The sequence below is a fragment of the Sciurus carolinensis genome, chromosome 1 (genome assembly GCF_902686445.1).
Source record: "Sciurus carolinensis chromosome 1, mSciCar1.2, whole genome shotgun sequence".
Taxonomy (NCBI): Eukaryota; Metazoa; Chordata; class Mammalia; order Rodentia; family Sciuridae; genus Sciurus; species Sciurus carolinensis.
Window position 1 is genome coordinate 190,228,073 of NC_062213.1, and position 19,243 is coordinate 190,247,315.

At 45.6% G+C, this 19,243-nt stretch overlaps 1 protein-coding gene across 5 annotated transcripts in view; it reads right to left on the reverse strand.

The window, feature by feature from the left end:
- Positions 1 to 352: 352 nt before the first annotated feature.
- Arid1a (AT-rich interaction domain 1A) overlaps positions 353 to 19,243 on the reverse strand; it is a 78,987-nt gene continuing 60,096 nt past the window's right edge. For 2 of the 5 annotated variants that reach the window (XM_047549308.1, XM_047549279.1), the window contains exons 5-19: positions 17,688 to 17,928; positions 17,340 to 17,429; positions 16,671 to 16,838; positions 15,557 to 15,869; positions 14,004 to 14,149; positions 13,796 to 13,905; positions 12,196 to 12,405; positions 9,167 to 9,374; positions 7,641 to 7,773; positions 7,299 to 7,471; positions 6,817 to 6,967; positions 6,419 to 6,734; positions 5,240 to 6,131; positions 4,769 to 4,899; positions 353 to 3,444 (exon numbers count right to left, since the gene is read on the reverse strand). In XM_047549308.1, coding sequence (XP_047405264.1) covers positions 1,714 to 3,444; positions 4,769 to 4,899; positions 5,240 to 6,131; positions 6,419 to 6,734; positions 6,817 to 6,967; positions 7,299 to 7,471; positions 7,641 to 7,773; positions 9,167 to 9,374; positions 12,196 to 12,405; positions 13,796 to 13,905; positions 14,004 to 14,149; positions 15,557 to 15,869; positions 16,671 to 16,838; positions 17,340 to 17,429; positions 17,688 to 17,928 — 5,013 coding nt within the window. In that variant the 3' untranslated portion in view covers positions 353 to 1,713. Of the gene's footprint in view, positions 3,445 to 4,768; positions 4,900 to 5,239; positions 6,132 to 6,418; positions 6,735 to 6,816; positions 6,968 to 7,298; positions 7,475 to 7,640; positions 7,774 to 9,166; positions 9,375 to 12,195; positions 12,406 to 13,795; positions 13,906 to 14,003; positions 14,150 to 15,556; positions 15,870 to 16,670; positions 16,839 to 17,339; positions 17,430 to 17,687; positions 17,929 to 19,243 lie in introns of all 5 variants that reach the window. The other 3 variants (XM_047549299.1, XM_047549289.1, XM_047549271.1) reach the window with 3 other exon arrangements.

The window sequence follows — 19,243 nt, forward strand, 5'->3', positions numbered from 1 at the left end:
TGCCTGTTAAATCTTCAGTACCAAAAAAACTCAAACAAAAAACGATAATAAAACAGTCTCTGCCAATTATTTCCTAAAATTTCTTTTTAGACTATCATCAATTGCTTTGTTATTTAAACCACCGAAGAGGCCAGCTACTTTTCATGCCAAAATGTCCTCCTGCAGGCTCAATCATCTCAGAGTTGTCTTAAACTTAAGAGTGTGGAAGCTAAAGTAGCCTATGGGGCGGAGGGATCGGCAGGGTACAGGATGTCACCATTTTAGAGTACAGCACACTAAGGGAGGTTTGTGAACACTAGTACTCCCAAAACACAGAAGATTAAGCTTTTAAATAAAAAGCCTCACAAAAGTCTTACCAAGATTTAATGTACATTTATTCTTAACACGTGGAACATATAGTATAAAGATTTCATACTGAATAAATGATATTCATTAAGCCAAAAAAGGAAAAAAAGGAGGAATTTACATCAAGTTTTAGCTACATTGTTGAAATACAAATATGCAGATTTTATCACTGAAAAAATCTCAATTGTGTTTCTTCATCAGGAACTTCAACTGAACCTAGAACTTTTTCACACCTCGATTAGAAAGAAAACAAAACAAAACAAAAACCCAGAAAAAAATAAACTATAAGTTGATTGGCTGCTGAGACAGCAAGGACTTTTTACAGAGACCTGTACAGCATCACGCCAAGAGGGGCGATGTCTGGCAAGAGATTAAATAGCTGTGTCTCGCTTTGTGCAGGTCACCAACTTGTTAACTCGTCATACTATAAAGGGGTAGCTGGGAGAGGGACCAAACTGTGGGGATCCAAGGGTATGTGCAATGTACAACGTCATATATATACACACGTGGCAGCGCAGTCGCTGCAGCTAAAGGTTAAAACCAGTTCTAAGAGGTGATCTCAGGGTTATTCATACAATCAAGGAGGAGAGAAAGAGGTCAGGGTGTTGTAGGTTCACACATGATACTTTGGGGGGAAAAGCCATTTTTTTTTTCTCCTCAACGTTTAACTAAAAACATTTTTAAAAACTACAGCTTGCTGCTGACCCAGCGTCTTCTCTCGTTTCCATGTGAGACATTATTATTACAGTATGTTTACAGTATCAGGTGTACAGTACAGTACATGAAAGGGTCTACACTCTACTGCACAGGCCTCTCCAGTGAACAGGGTCTGCTCACAACTGCGAACTTCTCGGCTCCTGCGAGATTGTGAATGTACAACGATAAACCACACACAGTTCAGCAGTCACCTTTTTGTCCTTCAGTTTTTTTTTTTTTGTATTTTTTCTTTTTTTTTTCTTTTTTTTTTTTTACCATTAAAAACAGTTATGAAATGTGGCATCCCATTGATGCAAGGACCAGGGAAGCCATTTTTATTTTGTTTTTTTTTTCCCCAAACTCACTGTAAACAACAGTAACTTTGGTTAAAATAAAAAAGTCTTCTATGTAGGCAGAGCTTTGTCTTTTCAAATAGGGTGGGGTCCTGAGGGGAGTAAGGTAAGGACAGGAACAGAAGGGTGTGAGGGGTGGTGGGGAGGGAAAGGAGGAGGAAAGAGAAAACAGGAGAGACTTTTTTTCCCAAGGGAGAAGCTGGACAGCACAGGGTAAACTGGATTCTGAGGTGGTTTTGCATAAATAAAGGGCAACAGTCAGTTTCTAAGTTCTCCACACACGCACACACACACAGGGAGGGGAGGTGTCCCACGGCTGTCATGACTGGCCAATCAAAAACAGTACATCACAAATGACTTGTGAAACCAATGAGTTCATCAATGGTGACACTGAGATGTCCAACAGCCGCGACTCATACAGAGTGAACTCCGAGTGGTTCTCATCCACCTTGGCCAGGGCAAGCAGCGCACGGGCAGCCCGCCGCATCATGTCCACACTAGTTGGCTCAAAGGGTGGGTTCTGCATGTGGAGGAGGCTGGCCTGGCTCTGCTGGAACTGTGTGGCAGCAAGACTGTCCTCAAGGAAGCCCAGGAGGTTGCCAATGCTGCCCTTCTGCACTGCGATGGCACGGGCTGCCAGGCTGTCCCCCTGCGCCAGGTTGGCCAGCAGTACCACGGCCATCTCCCGGCACACCGGGTTCTTTCGGTCACTGAGGAAGCGCACCATGGTACTATACAACTTTTCCAGGCGGCTGAAGGGGGGTGTGGCCAGGATCAGGTCCACATTGTTGTCCTGGATGCTGAGTTTGCTGAGGGTTTCCAAGACCAATCTCTGGGGAGAGAGGACGGCATTGGGGCCCAGGGTGGAGAAAGGGTCTTGGGCTTCAGCTGAAGGGCAAACTGCCCAGTGTAGGAGTCCGTCCAGGACAGGCAGGCAAATGCTCTCGGGGTATGGGGAGAGGTCCAACTGCCCCGAGATGTTGGCGAGCGTGACCAAGGTGTTTTCCCGGAGCATCTCCAAGCAGTCCCACCACCACTCCACTTTGTTGCAGCTCACCCCTTGGTCCTGTTCCTCCTCCTTCTCATAAGTTAGTGGTGCCTGCTTTCGTTCTGGGTGCTTGTGGTGCAGCAGGATCAGCTTGCCCAGGATAAGCAACAGCCCAGGGTGTTTAGACATCTCGAAATCATTGCCTGGCACAAATGACAGGCTTCGGATGGTATTGGAAACACAGATGCAGCGCTTGGCAAGGGAATCCTGCCAATCCAGAAGGGTACACAGTGGGGTCTCATCCTTACTGTGGGGTTCATCCTCTAGGATCTTGATGTTCCGGTGGCTCTGTGCTGGGCTAATGCCAAATGGAAACTTGCTGCTTTCCTTGGTGGCTTCTGCACTTTTAGCTCCCTCCTCGGTCAATGTGCTAGATCGGGTAGACAACATGTCATCCATAGTGGCTGTGATCCGTTTTTCTGGAGGGCCATCAGGTGGAGGTCCCTCTTGTTCTGTTGTCCCGGGCACACCCTCTATTGTTATGACATGTTTCCGGGGGGCTGTTGGACAGGGCACATGAGGCCGGGAAGGCAGCAGCTCTGTCTTGCTCTCAAAGTGGGTCTGGATATGCTCAGTGGTGTCCCCACCACCAATCCGCCAGTGCAGTAGGCCACTGTCAAACTCCTGCACACGCCCAAGCTTATCTGAGCAGTCCACCACAAATGGGTCATTCTTCTGTACGATCTTTACTGGAAGTTTGTCAAACTTACTGATTAACTTCTCCTCACTATTCTCTGAAGCTGGCTTGTCCTTGCCCAAAAAGGCCATCTCCTCATCATTTTCAATTGCCTCTTCTTCCTCCTCCTCCTCTAATCTAGGACCTAGAAGTTCTTCTTCATCCTCCCCCTCCGTGGGGGCTGGACTAGACACCTTGCTGAATCTCCCAGGGTCCAGAAGTGTTCTCTGTCCTGGGTCACCCACCTCATACTCCTTTAAAATGCCAAAGATCTCAATCAGGCATCGTCGGAAGTATTCCACAAGGAGCTCCAGCAACCCTGGGAGCTGAAAAAGAGCAGGAAATAAATTAAGGGAGGACAGTGGCCTAAGAAGAGAGTCCCTGACATAAGAGCTCTCCCAAGTTCTATCAGTGTCCCCTTCCTTCTAGTCGGATACTTGCATCACCTGGGAGGGGCAGTCACTCCTTTACCCAAAGGCTTGCAAGCAAATCACTCACCTCGACTTTCCTATGCCTGGAGCTGAGGTCTTCTTCTGCCCAAATGTTGCACAAATATGCCCCCAGCAGCATGCACAACCAGAAGGATGAGAAGCTGCACTCCATTTATGTATGATGTGTCAAAATGCATTCTACTGTCATGCCACACCTCACCCATCAGTGCCACCCAACTCTCAGCCTCCTCGTTCTCAACCAATCTGCTTTCCTTCAACAGGCCTGTTTTCTACCTTCTAGTCATTGCCTTTATCCCTCTTAAACACTCTCTACATCCCACTGCCAAGTGGAACCTAAGTCAAGTAGTGGTGGGACGACTCCTTCCAAAATGAGCTAAGAGAAGGGAATGCTGTGTGAAAAGATGTTCCTGTGCTCTTTTCTAGTTTCCCAACATACTAGGAGATTTGAACTCCATGAGTCTTGTAGCACAAATGGGACAAAGCTTCAGATCTCCAAACACTGGTCTCCAAGCTGGTGCAAGGAGACAAAAAACTCCAGCTTGGATCCTATATTGGTCATGTACCTTGAGAAGAATACACTAATCTTCAGTTAGCTAATCTCCAGTTAGAGTAATCTTTGGCTGACCAGTATAGCAGAATGGAAAACACCAAGAGTTTTAGAATTAGAAAGATGTAGGCATGAATTCTGGTTTTTCCAGTAATTAGATGTATGAAATGATGAAAATTCTTCAAATTTACAGGGTTTTTTGGCGGGTGGGGGGCGGTACTAGAGATTTAACCCAGGGGTGCTTTACCACTGAGCTACATCCTTAGCCTTTTATAAAGTTTTGAGACAGGGCCTTGCTAAGTTGCTGAGGCTAGCCTCAGACTTGTGATCCTCCTGCCTCAGTCTCCTGAGTTATTGGGATTATAGGCTTATGCCGACATGCATGGCATAGAATCTGATTCTTACCAATACCAAAAATTTTCTCCCCAACAAAATTCCCTTTGAAGTCAACCCAACATACCTTTCACAAGTTGCTACTGCCCTCAATGTCCTGGGCTCATGCCCAGCGCCAAACAAAACAAAATAGTGACATGGAAAATATTAGAGAAAGACCATTTTGGTTGAGGATGGCATCATCTCCAGGGTTACTTAGTATTATGTACAGCAAGAAGATCCTAGGCTCTTCCAATCTACTCCAGAATCTGTACTCACCTGACTGAGGTTGAAGGTCATAATGCTGTTGTCATCATATAGCAGGATGTTAATGGTGTCTAATGCCCACGTGCTCTCTGCCAGGAGCCCAGACTTGAGGGACATCATTACCCGCCATGCCTCCGGGGTTCCTGAAATAAACCTTTGTGAAGTCCACCACCAAGCTCAGGTTGGCTGGAGGCAGCCTCAGGGATGCTCCATTACTTGGAGTACTCTGAAAAATGCAGCTTTCTCTGGGAGATGACACACACCTGCCCCTCAAAGCTTCTAAGCTCTCTAGGACATCACTACATGTCAGTGCCTTGAAAGAAAACCTGAAATCAACTTATTCCTAATTCTCCAAAGCTCTTTGGCTCTATTTCAGGCAATACTGGACCAGATTTAACCACATTTAGAATATCAGAATAGAGGGAACAATGAACAGGATGAAAAGGGGTAGATTAAGCAACTCAATCAGGGAGGTCTCCTTACCAATGTCTTTCATTGTGAGCCGCCTTCTCTGCTTCAACACAGGCTGTGTGGCTTCAACAGAGCCAGGTGGGAAGGTGATATCCCGCCGAATCATGGGGGGCTGCACGGCGGCAGGTGCTATGTGCGAGGCAGGTACTGGAGGGCCTGCCTTCTGCATTTTCATCCCAGAGTGCAGGAATGGAGACTTGCTAGGAGAGGTACGGTTCTCCATTGGCCGGGGCAGGGGAGCGGGGCTAGATACCTGAGGAATGTGATTCTGCATGCTTGGTGGGGGCTGGTAGTTAGATGGAGGGGGCCTTGTCATGGCGGGCACAGGGGCAGAGGGACCATATGGAGGCTGGCGTGTGCCATGGGAAGGCCATGGGCCTTCATGGTTGGGCCTCTGATCCGTGTGCAGCATTTCATCTGTTCGGTTCACACCATGATATGCAGGACCCTGGGGGGCAGAACCCGTGCTCTGCCTGTTGGCATAATTATAGGTCATGTCATTACGCCCCTGCCACATGGTGCCTTGCTGAGCAACTTCAGCTGATGCCTGTATGGGGCCGCCCATCATTTGTGGTGGCATGTTCTGCTGGGCATTGGAGCCAGGGGGTGCAGAGACTCGGTCTCGGCCAAACTGGAATGGAAATTGGTTCTGGGGGCCGCCTGTTGGTCGGCGCTCAGTAGCAGCAGTGGCAGTAGCAGGATAGGCATTGCCATACTGGTTGTACACGTCTTGCTGAGGGGAAGGCTGGGCAGCTTGTTGCTGGCTGGCAGACTGAGACTGGGCAGGGGGCAACTGTTGCTGCTGAGGCTGCCCCTGCCCAGTGCTGTATGGCACACTGTACATCTCTCCTTCATGCCGCTTGGCAGGAGGGCCGTATGTGCCATCCATTGGCCGCTTATAATTCTAAAACAGAGACAAGAACCGAGGAAGTATATAATCTGCATTTAGGGACCCCAAACCTATGGATGCCAAGATGGCTATACCCAGATACTTGTTTGTTCTACTCCTGCTCCTCTGGTGTTGGGGATCAAACCCAGTGACTCACGTATGCTAGGCAAGTGCTCTACCACTGAGTCACTACCCCAGTCCACAGAAAGTAAGCTTCTTAAGACTGCCACAGACTTGACAAGGTCACTCACTGGGGTTGGGGGTGAGGGGTGTCAGTCCATTCCCATTTACTCCCTCCTTACCTGCTGTTGCTGCTGATACATTGTGGTCTGCTGGCTGGGAAAGGGGCTACCAGAAGGGGTGCCTTGGGTGGAGAACTGATTGCCATAGGAATCATGTCTACAGGAGGGAGAGAAACAGAAGATTAGGCTGGAGAATGGCAAAGCCTGAGTAACAGTGGCACCGAGACCAGGCTTCACTGACCGTTGCTGCTGCTGCTGCTGCTGCGGGGGGTAGCGGCTGGGAGAATACATCCCCGAGTCTGGGGTAGAAGGCATGAGATTGGGCTGGGGGGCCCCAGTGCCCATGTTTCCCTCGGGCCCTATTCCAGGCTCCGTCCTAAACGAAATTAAAGCAGCAAATTGAGTCCACTAGAGTTGTGGGATCGAAGACGTGGGACTGGAGCAAGGGCTGTGCCTACCTCACTCTGTCATAAGGACCTCCATAGGGGTAGTGCTGTCGTGGTCCCATAGCCACATTTCCAAGCCCAGGGCCTGCAGCTCGGCTATATGGATCACCCATGCCGCCGTTGGGGCCCTGCCCTGAGGACATGAAGGGATCACTCCCTGGAGCTGAAAGGAGAAAGGCAGGCAGTGAACAAACTGTTGGTCAGCAGGCCAAGCAATTTATAAATTGCCCGCTTCAGAGTTTGGGCCTCTTTTCCTGACAGGTTCAAAACATATCTTAAGGGGACCCAATCAGCAAAAGTAAGTACTAAGGGTGACAAACTAAGGCCAGGAGGTAAGAAAGGAAGAAGGGATGAAGGAGGTCTTTAGGTCAGGTGGTATACCTAGAGATGAGGTATGGAAATGAAGAGGGCTTGACAAAAATCCCCAGCCACTGGAGATATCCCATTTCCCTGGCCCTGTATTCATGAGTACATGGTCAACAACAATTGGTCACCTTTCCTCATGCTGCCATAAGGATCCTTATTTGGCTCATAGGACATGCGCCCCATCATGTCAGAGGTATTCATACTGGGCTGGTACCCAGGGTTTGGAGTCATGGAATTCCGCTTCTGGAATGTGGGGTCACTTCCATCAGGAAAGGCATCCTGGATCCCAACTGAATTGCTCCTGCTCCAAAGTGAAGAAAATCAATTAAACAACAAATAGGCCAAATCCTCCAGAAGGCAAGACACACAGGAGTGGACTGGCTAGTCAGGGAAAGGCTGGGCTTGGGCTGCACAGGAGCCCAAAACCTCCAGGGTCCCCTAAACCTCTTGCCCCTGGTTCCTGGTCTTACCTCATGCCTGGCAAGGGGGGGATCTGACTGTGTGGTGTGGATGCTGGAGTTGGTGGCTTCAGGTCTCCTCCTTCTGCCATGGAACTGCTGGTTGACTGAGGAGTCTGTGGTCCCTGCATAGACCCTGATCCCGCTGTGGACAGAGATGCAGTCTGAGCAGCTTGCTTGCCAGGAGTGTGTTTAACTCTCACAGAAACACAAACATGCTCCAGGGGTCTCTTTTTTTCTTTTCTTTGTTTTTCTTTTGGCAGTGGTAGTGGGGGGTAGTATTGGGGATTGAACCCAGGATCCTCATGCAAGTACTCCTACCACTGAGCTACATTCCCACCTTAAGTATTTTATTTTGAGACATGTTCTTGCCAATTTGCCCAGGCTGACCTCACACTTGTGATCCTCCTGCCTCAGCCTCTAGAGTAGCAGAGTAAATTACAGGTGTGAGCCACCCTACCTAGCCCAAGGGTCTCTTTGTAAAAGATTTCCATAGGCCTTTGAAACCTGGACAACCCCTCTCACGGGAGATGATCTGCAAGGCTAGGTCATAAAGGGGGGAATGAATTTGGTCACTGCTTACTTTTAACATTGAGTGATATGGTCATTACATCACCGTGCTGATCATTTCGTAAGTCACTGCTAGCTTCCCTGACCACCTCTCTTTACATCCCCAAAGAAACCTATTAAATACTAATGCTGGTGCATAAGAGGCCCCCAATCAGGGTCCCCAAAATCTGGGGTTGGGAGGGACCATTTTGCATCTGACTTGTGGTGCAACAGGAGCTCCTATTCTTGAGTACCCAGCACAATGTCATCCTCAGGTTCAAATGTTCCCTTAAGTTGATGAGCACAGAACTACCAGCAATTAATGTTTCCATTAGTTACCATTCCTAGCAGCAGATATCCCACTGCTGAGGCCTCCCTGGCTGATGAGTCATCCCAGGCACTCATTACACCCTCAGAGGTCAACACCAGGGCACATATGTTTACACCCACCTTCTAGGGCCCTGGCCTTCTTCCCTCTCTATGCTAGTTAGGCCCCAGCCCCCTCTGAGAAAGGAGGGTGGGCAGAGGCACTCCCATCAGAAAATTCCATTCATATCCCTTCCCTGCCCCCTCCTTCCCATTCATTACCATCTCAGCTCCCTGGGGAATTCAGTTGAGTTACATTCTAAGGCACTGACATCAGTGGGCCAAAGCTCCCAGATGGCCCTGCTTCACTGTTATTTGTCAGTTTTCCCTCACTTCTCTGGTGTCCCTCCCACTCACTAGTTTACAAACACTTGGCAAGATGCCAGGTGAACAAGGAAAATTAAAACTTAATGGCTGCTGTAGTTTATCTCACAAGGGAATTACCATTGTCCGCTCTGTAATTTGCCAACCTGTTAAGCTCTGTGATAGGACAAAATACAGCATACATCCCTCGCACCTGCCCTGCTCCGCTGGAGGTAGGTACCATTGAATAAGGAGTCACTGAATAAGGAGCCAAGGCAAGAGGCCCTGGGCCTTGGTGGGGCTGCCCACCCCATCCTTACCAGGAGAGGGGGGTTGGATCTTGGGCTGGGACTTCTTGGAATCAGCAGCTGCAAAGATGTCTGGGGGAGGGTCTTCTCCCCGCTCAATCTTGCATTCAAAGGCGTAGAGACACTGGATATACTGCTTTTTCAAGGAGCTGGCAGCACTGCTTGACGTGCCCACATTGAGGTTGGTTGCAAGTTCCCGCCATTTTTTGTTCTTGTTGACCTGTACAACCAATCAGAAAAGTTGGGGTACACCTTCCATCTGGTCTACCCACATGCCTAAATGGATTCCTGCAATGTATTCATCTCTTTTGGAATCATGACGTCACTTTACCCTCAGCATGCTTCATTGCAACAGAATTCAGAAAGTCTGATCCTTGCTGTATACAAGTGTACTACTGAAAATAGTGTACAATGCTTCCTCAGATCCAAATCCTATTTTTTATTTGGTACCTGGGATTAAACTCAGGGGTACTCAACCACTAAACCACCACATCCCCAGCCCTATTTTGTATTTTTTATTTAGAGACAGGGTCTCACTGAGTTGCTTAGCACCTCGCCGTTGCTGAGGCTGGCTTTGGACTTGAGATCCTCTTGCCTCAGCCTCCCAAGTCACTGCGATTATAGGTGTACGCCACTGTGCCCAGTTCCAAATCCTATTTTTTTAAAATAAATTAATTTACTTATATACTTATCCTACCTACTTTCCTACCTACTTACTTACTTACTTGGTGATGCTGAGAATTGAACCCAGGGCCATGCACAAGCTAGGCAAGTGCTCCATTACTACCCATATCCCCAAGCCCCAAATTCTATTTTAAATTTAGAAGAAAAACATTTTATAGAAGGGAGACCCTTGTCAATGTCAATGACCATTTTACTTGACTCACAGCTGATTTTTTTCTCACTGTGGGGGTCCCTGCAAATTTAAGATTCTTGTGCTACTGCTCCCCTGCAAAACAGTAATATGTAACTATAAACCCCTTCCCCCCACCAGTCACTGCCAAGATTGTCAAGATGTTCAGGGCCTTTGTGACTTTTTAAAAAATTTTAATAAGTTTTAGTTGTAGATGGACCCAATACCTCTATTTTATTTATTTGTTTTTCTGTCATGCTGAGGATGGAACCCAGTGCTCAAACACGCTAGGCAAGTGCTCTACCACTGAGCTACAACCCCAGCCCCTGGTGTATGACTTTTTTTGTACCCTCTCAGCAGCCAGCCTATAGTTCTTTCTAATTTTTTCAGTCTCAGGGCACATTGAACAAGACCATTGCCTGAATTCTCCCTACAATTAAGTTTTTCTCCATTAGCCCGGCAGATCTCCTTTTTCATGTATTTCATTTAGTAAGCCTGAACCCAAAGGGTTGGACTCACTTTGGCCTTCCAGTCCCGATTCACAAGGAAAATTTAATAGATTGTGATGCATTTTGATCTGGTGCCTATGATACCAAAGAATAGAGTTTAAGGAAGCACAGACAGGGACAACAAAGGGAGGTGAATGAATACTTCCTATAATAGTGGTGTAACACCTGAGCTATTCCTAAAGTTGGAGATGGTGTTGGTGGATGATAATTTGGACTTTCTCCCATATCATGCCATCTCTGGCCCAATCTATTAGAACAGCCCCTACCTCCACATAAACTCTACTAATCTTTCAGAAAAGTGCAGGACTCATATTTTTGCCTTCTTGGAGCCTTTCACAAACTAACTTACAATAGCACTCTCATTCCTATGAATTCTTATTGTAGTTAAAATTCAGTTACATCACAGCATCTGAAAGGTTTTCATCCTTTTGCAAACTGGAAGACAGGCCTAGGCTTGGGGATTCCCTCCATACTTCATCACAGGTTCAATGAGTTCAGATGCCCATCAGTCAGAAGTCAGACAAATCTAACCCAGGGTGCCCCTTTTCCCTACAGGCACGAGCAGTCTGATTATGAGTACTCAGTATCAAAGAAATAAGCATGAATACACCCAGGGTCACCTCAAAGCGTTCTGTGGCTTTGCTTCCCACGCCAGTTATGGGGCAGTATGCACGTGTCTTGTTTTGTTTTGTTTTTCTTTGTGGCAGAGGGGAAGAAAGCCTAAAGGGAGAAGGAATTCATAACTGACTGTTGGTTGGCTTCATTCCAATCACTTTCTTTTCTGCTGGTGACAGCTGTTTTCTTCTTCTGATTTAGAAGGTTTGGAATAAGTCCCTCCCTGCCACGCCTTCCCTCTAAGCTTAGTCACAGACTGATCCAAGAGCAGGTTTCTGGTTTAGAGACCACAGACCAGAGAGAGAAGCAGTCTGTAAAACAGTATGTGTTATCTGTCAGCATGGCCTCACCTATTTGCTTCTTAGACTGAGTCTAAAACAAACTAAGGTATCAAGGTGGGGTGGGCAAGTCTCTGGGTGGCAACTCTTCCGAGGTTTTTCAGCAAGGATTAGTCCATTCACTTAAGTCTCCCATAGAGAATAACTACACACATATTTCCAACACTTCACTTTTTCCTTTACCAACTATTTCTATGAAGCAGCTCCTAAAATTACATCTCCATGAGCACGTTTCCTGGATTGAGAGGGTCAACAACTACTCTGATTGCCCTTGTACCATCTTGCTGATCCATACATGTGGCAGAAATTTTGCTGAAAACTTTATTATTTCTAACTTTTGTTTGAGATTATACCCTTCAGAGTGATTTATAGACCTTGGTATGGTCACATTTGTTCTGAGAAGGTAAGACAGGACTCAAAACTATGCCCATCTCCCCAAACCCTATACTTGCTACTATGCCAAACTGCCTCCATGGAATCAGAATTATTTACAAGCTTTCTTTTTTTTTGCACTCTAGTGGGACCCCAGACTAATAACTCATACTATCAGGAGAGTCTCTTGCCTTTGCCTTATCTTCTGGTAGCCCTGTCTTCCTGGTCTGTCAGTAGTATATGACCCAAAATAGGACAGTGCTGTCCCTGTGGGATACATGGTATCACAGAAAGCCAATGGGTAACTTATAGGGGCTTATGGAAACAAGGGGAAATCAACTGTTAGGCACTTACCTGAGTCAAACCACCAATCTCCTTCACAGACACATAGAGGCGATAGAGGTCCAGAGGTTTCCTACCCACAGCAGGCAGATTTGTCATGCCCATGGCCTTCTCCTCCGTGAAGGCCAGATAACGGTCCACCCACATCTTCCTCTCAGGCTCACCACCAAGCTCATACAACTTGGTGATCTTCTCATTAGTTGTAGTAGAAGAACTGGATTTCTGGAAGGGGCAGGTCAAAATTCATAGAAGGGTCAAATCCAAAGCCTATACTAAAGATCTGAGAAGTCTTGATAAAGGAAGTGGGTCTGGGGTTGTCACTAACCCATGTCCTGCCTTTATAAGGCTGCAGGGCCAAAAGGAAGCCAGACTTTCTTACTATAGCTAATACTAACTATACAGTACGTACTGAGAACTAGGCTAGATGCCTTTACATATCTGGTATTATAACTTCTCTCCTTTTTTTTTTTTTTTCTTTTTTTGCAGGGGTGGTATCAGGGATTGAACCCAGGGGGTGCTTAACCACTGAGCCACATCCCCACATCCCCAGCTCTTTCTCTTTCTTTTTTTTTTTTTTTTTTTTGCGGTGCTGGGGGATTTGAACCCTGTGCCTTGTGCTCGTCTTCCCTCAGTTTTTAAAGATAAGGAACCAGATCCCAGGAGACCCCAGGCAACACCTAAGATCTCACAATTTTTAACTGGCAGGGCAGTTTCAAACCTTTGACACTGACACCTGACACTGAAACCACTACTATTCCCACAGTACTTCTCAGAAGTCAGGACATAATACTGTTTTCTTTGAGAAACTCAAAACATGGTTTTGAAACAATGGAGTAGACTAAAATGAAAACAAATTCTTCCTCCTCTCGGTAAAGGATGGCTCTCCCACGTGATTGATTGAAAAAAGTTTTGCCTGTCTAAGACAAGATAGTGGACCAAAGGACTGGAAGTCAGAGGTGAAAAAAAAATCACAGAACACTGTAGACAGGATTTTTATTTTTCATATATATATATATATATATATATATAGAGAGAGAGAGAGAGAGAGAGAGAGAGCGAGAGCTAAGGAAAGTGAGGTATGACTAAGGACAGAAATGTTAAAATGATCCAAATGCTGAGAGGATCCTAGGGCTGCCATGCAGTCTAACACAGAGCATATATAGGACAAAACTAGGGACCCAATATCCCTGGCACCTTCCTCTTCATACAAGACAGGCTCCAACCATTCCTGCTGCTTTGAGTAAACTCCAGGAAGAGAAGGGCAATAGTTGCCCACAGCACACATCATCTATCAGTGCTTGAATACAGGAGGTATAGTTTCACAGCAGCACCAAAAAGTGTAAAGAATGCTATGCTACAGGGTCTAGCATTTCCTCCATGACGTACAGCTGTGAGATATGATGTTGTTTACATCGGGATCCCTTAGACTAACTCAAACCTAATTCAATGAACTATTATTCTGGAACCCTTCATGATAAGAGGAGGCAACAGAAGCATATTCAGAGACTACATGAACCCATAAAAGGTTAAAATCTTGTCATTATCATTTTCCTTCCTATCATTGAAAAGAATAGGATCCAAAGCTGAGAGGAGTCAAGACAAAAATCATTACCTTGGATTTAGATTCTGTCTTAGGTGTCCCATCTGCCTTGTTGTTCATTTTGGTAGCTGGAGTTAACTTGACGTCCCCAAGACCCATCATCTCTGGGCTGGCTGCCATCCCTGTAAAAAGAGAACAAAATTCTCAAGTCAATAGGTTTAGCAGCAACTTGAAGATTACTCTTGAAGAAATCCTTGGGGTGAGCATGACTTGGACTTACCTGCTGAATTGTTGGCCATGGTTCCACCCATGGGATATGGGGGTCCCTGAGGGTTGATCATGCCAGCCATACTGTTAATCCCTTGTCCATAGGGAGGTCCAGTTCCCATCATGCCCCCCTGACTCATATTAGGGTAGCCTGGTGGCCTGAGAAAGAAATCGGAAAGTAAGAGAGCTAAGGGCTAGACACTTTCATATTTGGACTTAAGCTAAATAAAGTTGTGTAATCATCTAGTTAGAATTAAAAAGAAAAATTTTACGATTCTCTCAACCCGGAAATATGCAACATTTAAATATTCTTATCTTCTACCTCTCTCAAAAGATTCTTTTTTTTTTTTTTTTCCTCAAAAGATTCTAAGAGGGTTTGAACTCCATATCGCAAAAACTAGCTCAATTTTAGGGTTTACACTCCTTGAAGAATAGTTGCTCTACTGTGTCCTCTAAGAACTGCCTTCCTCTAAGTCACCTACAAAGTTGAGCTGTATTTCCATTTCAGGGCCCTCTCTATGGCAAAAGGCTAAGATGAAATGCCTAATTCCATTACTTTTTCTTATACCAAACTCCAACCGGAATGTACTCCTCAGTATAGAACTTGGAAGTGGACTTGTGTTCTTTCTTTAATTTGAGATGGGATTTTGCTATGTTACCCAGGCTGGTTTAAAAAACGTGGGTTCAAGTGATCTTCGTGCCTCAGTCTCCTAAGTAGCTTAACCACTGAGTCATATCCTGGCCCTTTGTATGTTTTATTTTGAGACAGGGTCTAAGTTGTTTAGGGTCTTGCTAAATTGCTAAGGCTGGTTTTGAACTTGTGATTATCCTGCCTCAGTCTCCTGAGCCGCTGGGATTATAGGTATACTGTGATGAGGTACATTCATTTTTTTTTTTTTTTTCAGTGCTGGGGATTGAACCCAGGGCCTTGTGCTTATGAGGCAAGCACTCTACCAACTGAGCTATCTCCCCAGCCTGTTACATTCTTTATTTATATTTATTTTGTTGTCCTAGAGGTTGAACTCAGGGCCTCATGCATGCCAGGTAAGCATTCTACCATTGAGTCACATCCCTAGCCCCTGCCCTTTTTTATATTGAGATAAAGTCTCACTAAGGTACACAGGGTGGTCTTGAACTTATAATTCCCCTACCTTAGTCCCCTGAGTCACTGACATTATAGGTATGTACCACCTTCCTCAGCTTTTATAAGTTATTTACATATGATACCTGGTCATAGGACATTTGATACCAACCGAAGACCAGTAAAAACCAATACTCTGTATTTTTAATTTTTACATTCTAAGAAAACAGTTTTCTAAAAGCTCCCAAGAAAATTTATCAGTTATATGTAAATACATATTTACATACAACATTCTTTTTTTTTTTTTTTTTTTTTTCTTTTTCTAATTTTTTTCTTTTTTGGTGGGGCAGGTACTAGGGATTGAACTCAGGGCCACTTGGCCACTGAGCCACATCCTCAGCCCTATTTTGTATTTTATTTACAGACAGGGTCTCAATGACCCAAATTTCCTTGCATTTACACCCTCTTTACTTCCTAGGCCTTACCTGTTTTGGATAGAGTTGGCAGCAACATGCATGGCGACAGCAGATTCTTGAGTTTTCCGGTTCATTCCCCCTGGTGGAGGACACATCCCTGACCCAACCTGAGGTGGCATATTGGCCATGTTTGGACCATAAGGCCTGTTGCCCATGGAGGCATGACTCATTCTCCCTGGAGGAAGTGTGCCATAAGGTGGGATGCCAGGTTGCCCATGCATCTGACCTCCAGCACCCATGGGGTTCATGCTTCCAGCCATGCCTGCACTGGGATAGTTGGCATTGGGCAAGGCATTGTAGTTTGGCTGCCTGGGGTAGCCTCCTGGGAGGGAAGGGAGAGAAGACACAACACTTGGTTAGTGACTCACTAGCAACTCACTAATGTACTAATCTCTCTCACCTTCCAAACTCCATAAACAATGAGAATCATTCAATATTTTGGTTGGAAAAGTGATCAAGTTCATGGTAGTCTTCACCCCCATGGGAAAAAGGAAAGAAAAGGCCAGAAGCATGTAAAGGCAGGCCCCAGTTGTCCCACGTTCCTCCCCTTGCTGGCTCACAAGGCTGGATATTGAAGTCACGGCCCTACACATGCTAGGCAAGTGTTCTACCACTGAGTCGCACTCCCAGTTCATCCCTTCATCTTAAAGACAGACAGCATAGACAAGTTTGAGGTCAGCATCAGTGACTAATTGAGAATGTCTCAAAATTTTAAGTAAAAAGGGCTGGGGGACATAGTTTAGTGGCAGAACTCTCCTGGGTTCAATCCCTAGTACTGCAGGGAGTCGGGAGTGGAGCCAAGATGTCATTGCCACCATATTATCTGGGCCCTTCAACTCTCAGGAGGAACTCATTCCTTTCTGCACACTCATCTTACTTTCTTCCCATGTTATGTGTAAGATATTCAGCTTTATATTCACCCAGGTCCAATGTAAAGGAAAAATCTATTAAGACTTATTTACTAAAAAATACCCCACACTATACTAAGTAATAGCTACCATCTTCCTACCCTAATACAGGGTCTAAGCTGTGTAGATTTTGGGTAAAGGACAGTTCTGTATATCAAGAAGGAACTGTTTTCTCCTCTTACTTCTACCTACTCCTAATTGGGTAATATACTCACCTTGTGGGCCATACTGACCCCCTTGGGGACCATAGCTCCCCATGGAATTTTGCTGGTAGGAACCCATGCCTGTGTGCATCTGTCCTCCAGAAGGCTGACGTGGAGATAAGGCCGAGCCGGGCTGTGGGGAACTGTATTGGGGCATCTGGGGGTTCCTCTGCATATAACCTATTTGTGAGTAGAGTCCATGGAGTTATTTGCTCAGTACAGTGGGAACAAATGCTCTCTCCTGATCCTGGGATTTTATCATCTACATTTCCGTTTGCACCTATTTGCACAATCTCTCCATTAAGTAACATTAACAGAGGGCATGCCAAATGTTTGTACTAAATGGATGCTTTAAAAGACAAACAGCAGTGACAAAAAACAAAATGGCAAATGGTTTGATTGGTGAAGACTCAAAGCTAAGTCTTGAGCAATTGCTGACAAAATTAGACACAGTATAAAGGGGGAAATCTATCAAAACATGGATAAGCACTGAGAAATGAAAAAATGATTACTGGGGAATGCAACCCTGCAGCCATCAACATGACCAAACCAGTGTTAACTTCACAATCTGCTGATGGAATTAACCTGAGCTTCATGGACATATAGTTCTCCAAAAGCTATTACGAATACTCAAATGTCTGCTTTAGCCCTCCATCCCTACACCAAAGCCACGACTCTCACCTCGATCTTGGGCAATGCTTGATTGGTTCATGGAAGGATGTATGATGCTGTCTGACTGGCCACTGGGTGGCCGAGGTGGCATCTGGTTGCCTGCTCCAGGAAAAGAAAGAAGTAAGCAAATCATCGCTAAGCCTGGGAATTCTAGTGGGAAGTCAATTTAGAGCTGGAAATGACTCATAGAGAGCCAAACACCTCCCAATATCATATACACAGAGATATCCAGCCAAGGGGGTTCCCACTTCTTCTCCAAATGCTATGGGGAAACTATGCAGACATGAACCAGGCCTCCCTAATATCACTGGGATCAGTCACCTTTCCCTCTTCCCAACGGTTAGCACTTGAGGGTACCTGGCACTGCAGCAGGCGAGAGTGGTCCTGAGCGAGACTGAGCAACACTGGCGGGAGAGCCAACAGGGGATGGGGAAGGGCCTCGGATGCCAGGTAGGTGAGGGGAGGTATGAGGAGAGAAAGGAGACTGAGCTGGATTACTCTGCTCTCCTTGGCTGCTGGAAATCCCTGATGTGCTCACTCCAGGACTCAGAGCTCCTTCTGTCCCCATAGGGAGATCGTCTATTGAACCAGAGAGATCCTGAAACATACGTAAGAACACAAATTAGTAGAGATATGAGGCAGAAACACTCTTCTTTTAACAATCCTACTACATGCTGAAAATGTTCCTTAAGTAACCAAGAGCAAACACATTATTTAGTCATGACAGTATAGCTTATGGTAAACTTTGTTGAGACTCAGGTAGAAAATATTTGAGATTTTGTGGGTCATGTAGTCTGTCAAAACTGCTCAATTCTGCATTGCATTGCAGAAGTAGCCAGCAACAATATGCTCCAAGATATTCTGACCTTCCACAAAAATAGAGATACTGCACTACAGTAAAACAATTTCTTAAGCCATTTGTAAGCTGGCTCACAAATGGTAATTTGTTGATCCCTGTTCTACTTTCCCTAGCTATAGTACAGACCTAGTTCTTTCATCTTCATTCTGAGTCCCTTAACTTCTACAATCCTAAGAAAGCAACTAAGCTGAGCATGGAGGACCATGCCTGTAATCCCAGCAGCTTGGGAGGCTGAGGCAGGAGGATTGAGAGTTCAAAGCCAGCTTCAGCAATTTAGCGAGGGCGTAAGCAGCTTAGCAAGACCCTGTCTCTAAATAAAAAATATAAAAAGGGCTGGGGATGTGGTTTAGTGGTTGAGTGCCCTTGGGTTCAATCCCTGGTAACTGCCCCCCTCCAAAAAAAAGAAAGAAAGCAGCTATTTGCTGCACACAATGGGAGGCTAAGGAAGGAAGGTCATAAGCTCAAGATCAGCCACAGCAACTCAGTGAGACCCTGTCTCATAATAAAAAATAAAAAGGGACAGGGACGCATCTTAGTGGTAAAAGTGCCCCTAGGTTCAATCCCCAGTACCAAAAATAAAAAAAGAAAGCAGCTACGTCAGTGTGATGTTAATTCTTCTCCAATGGGAAAACTACAAAATGCTGCCAGGATGGCACAAGGAGCTACAAGAGAATTTTAACAAGACTGGGCAACATTTACAGATCCCCTCTCCCTCAAGATTGCTCTAACCTCCATTTACAAAGCAACTCCCTTCCACTCACCATACTTTGCAACATAAGGGGTAGGAGGTGAGAAAGGGATACATTTGCATTCCAAAGAAAGACAATTTTTTAACTGCCAAGGTTTGGGACTATATTCCTAACACCTGGTTTACAACTAGGATGAAAAAATGTTTGCCAACTGAAAAAACTCAGATTTTCTTCCAGCTTTAAGTTTTTCAATGAAGAAGTTGGTATTTATTTGAGGGGTTTGCTTATCTTGAATTAATCAGTAAAGAGTTCATTCTGGGTAAAGAATTCCAAGACTAGCAATCAAGAGCTCAATATGAAAATAT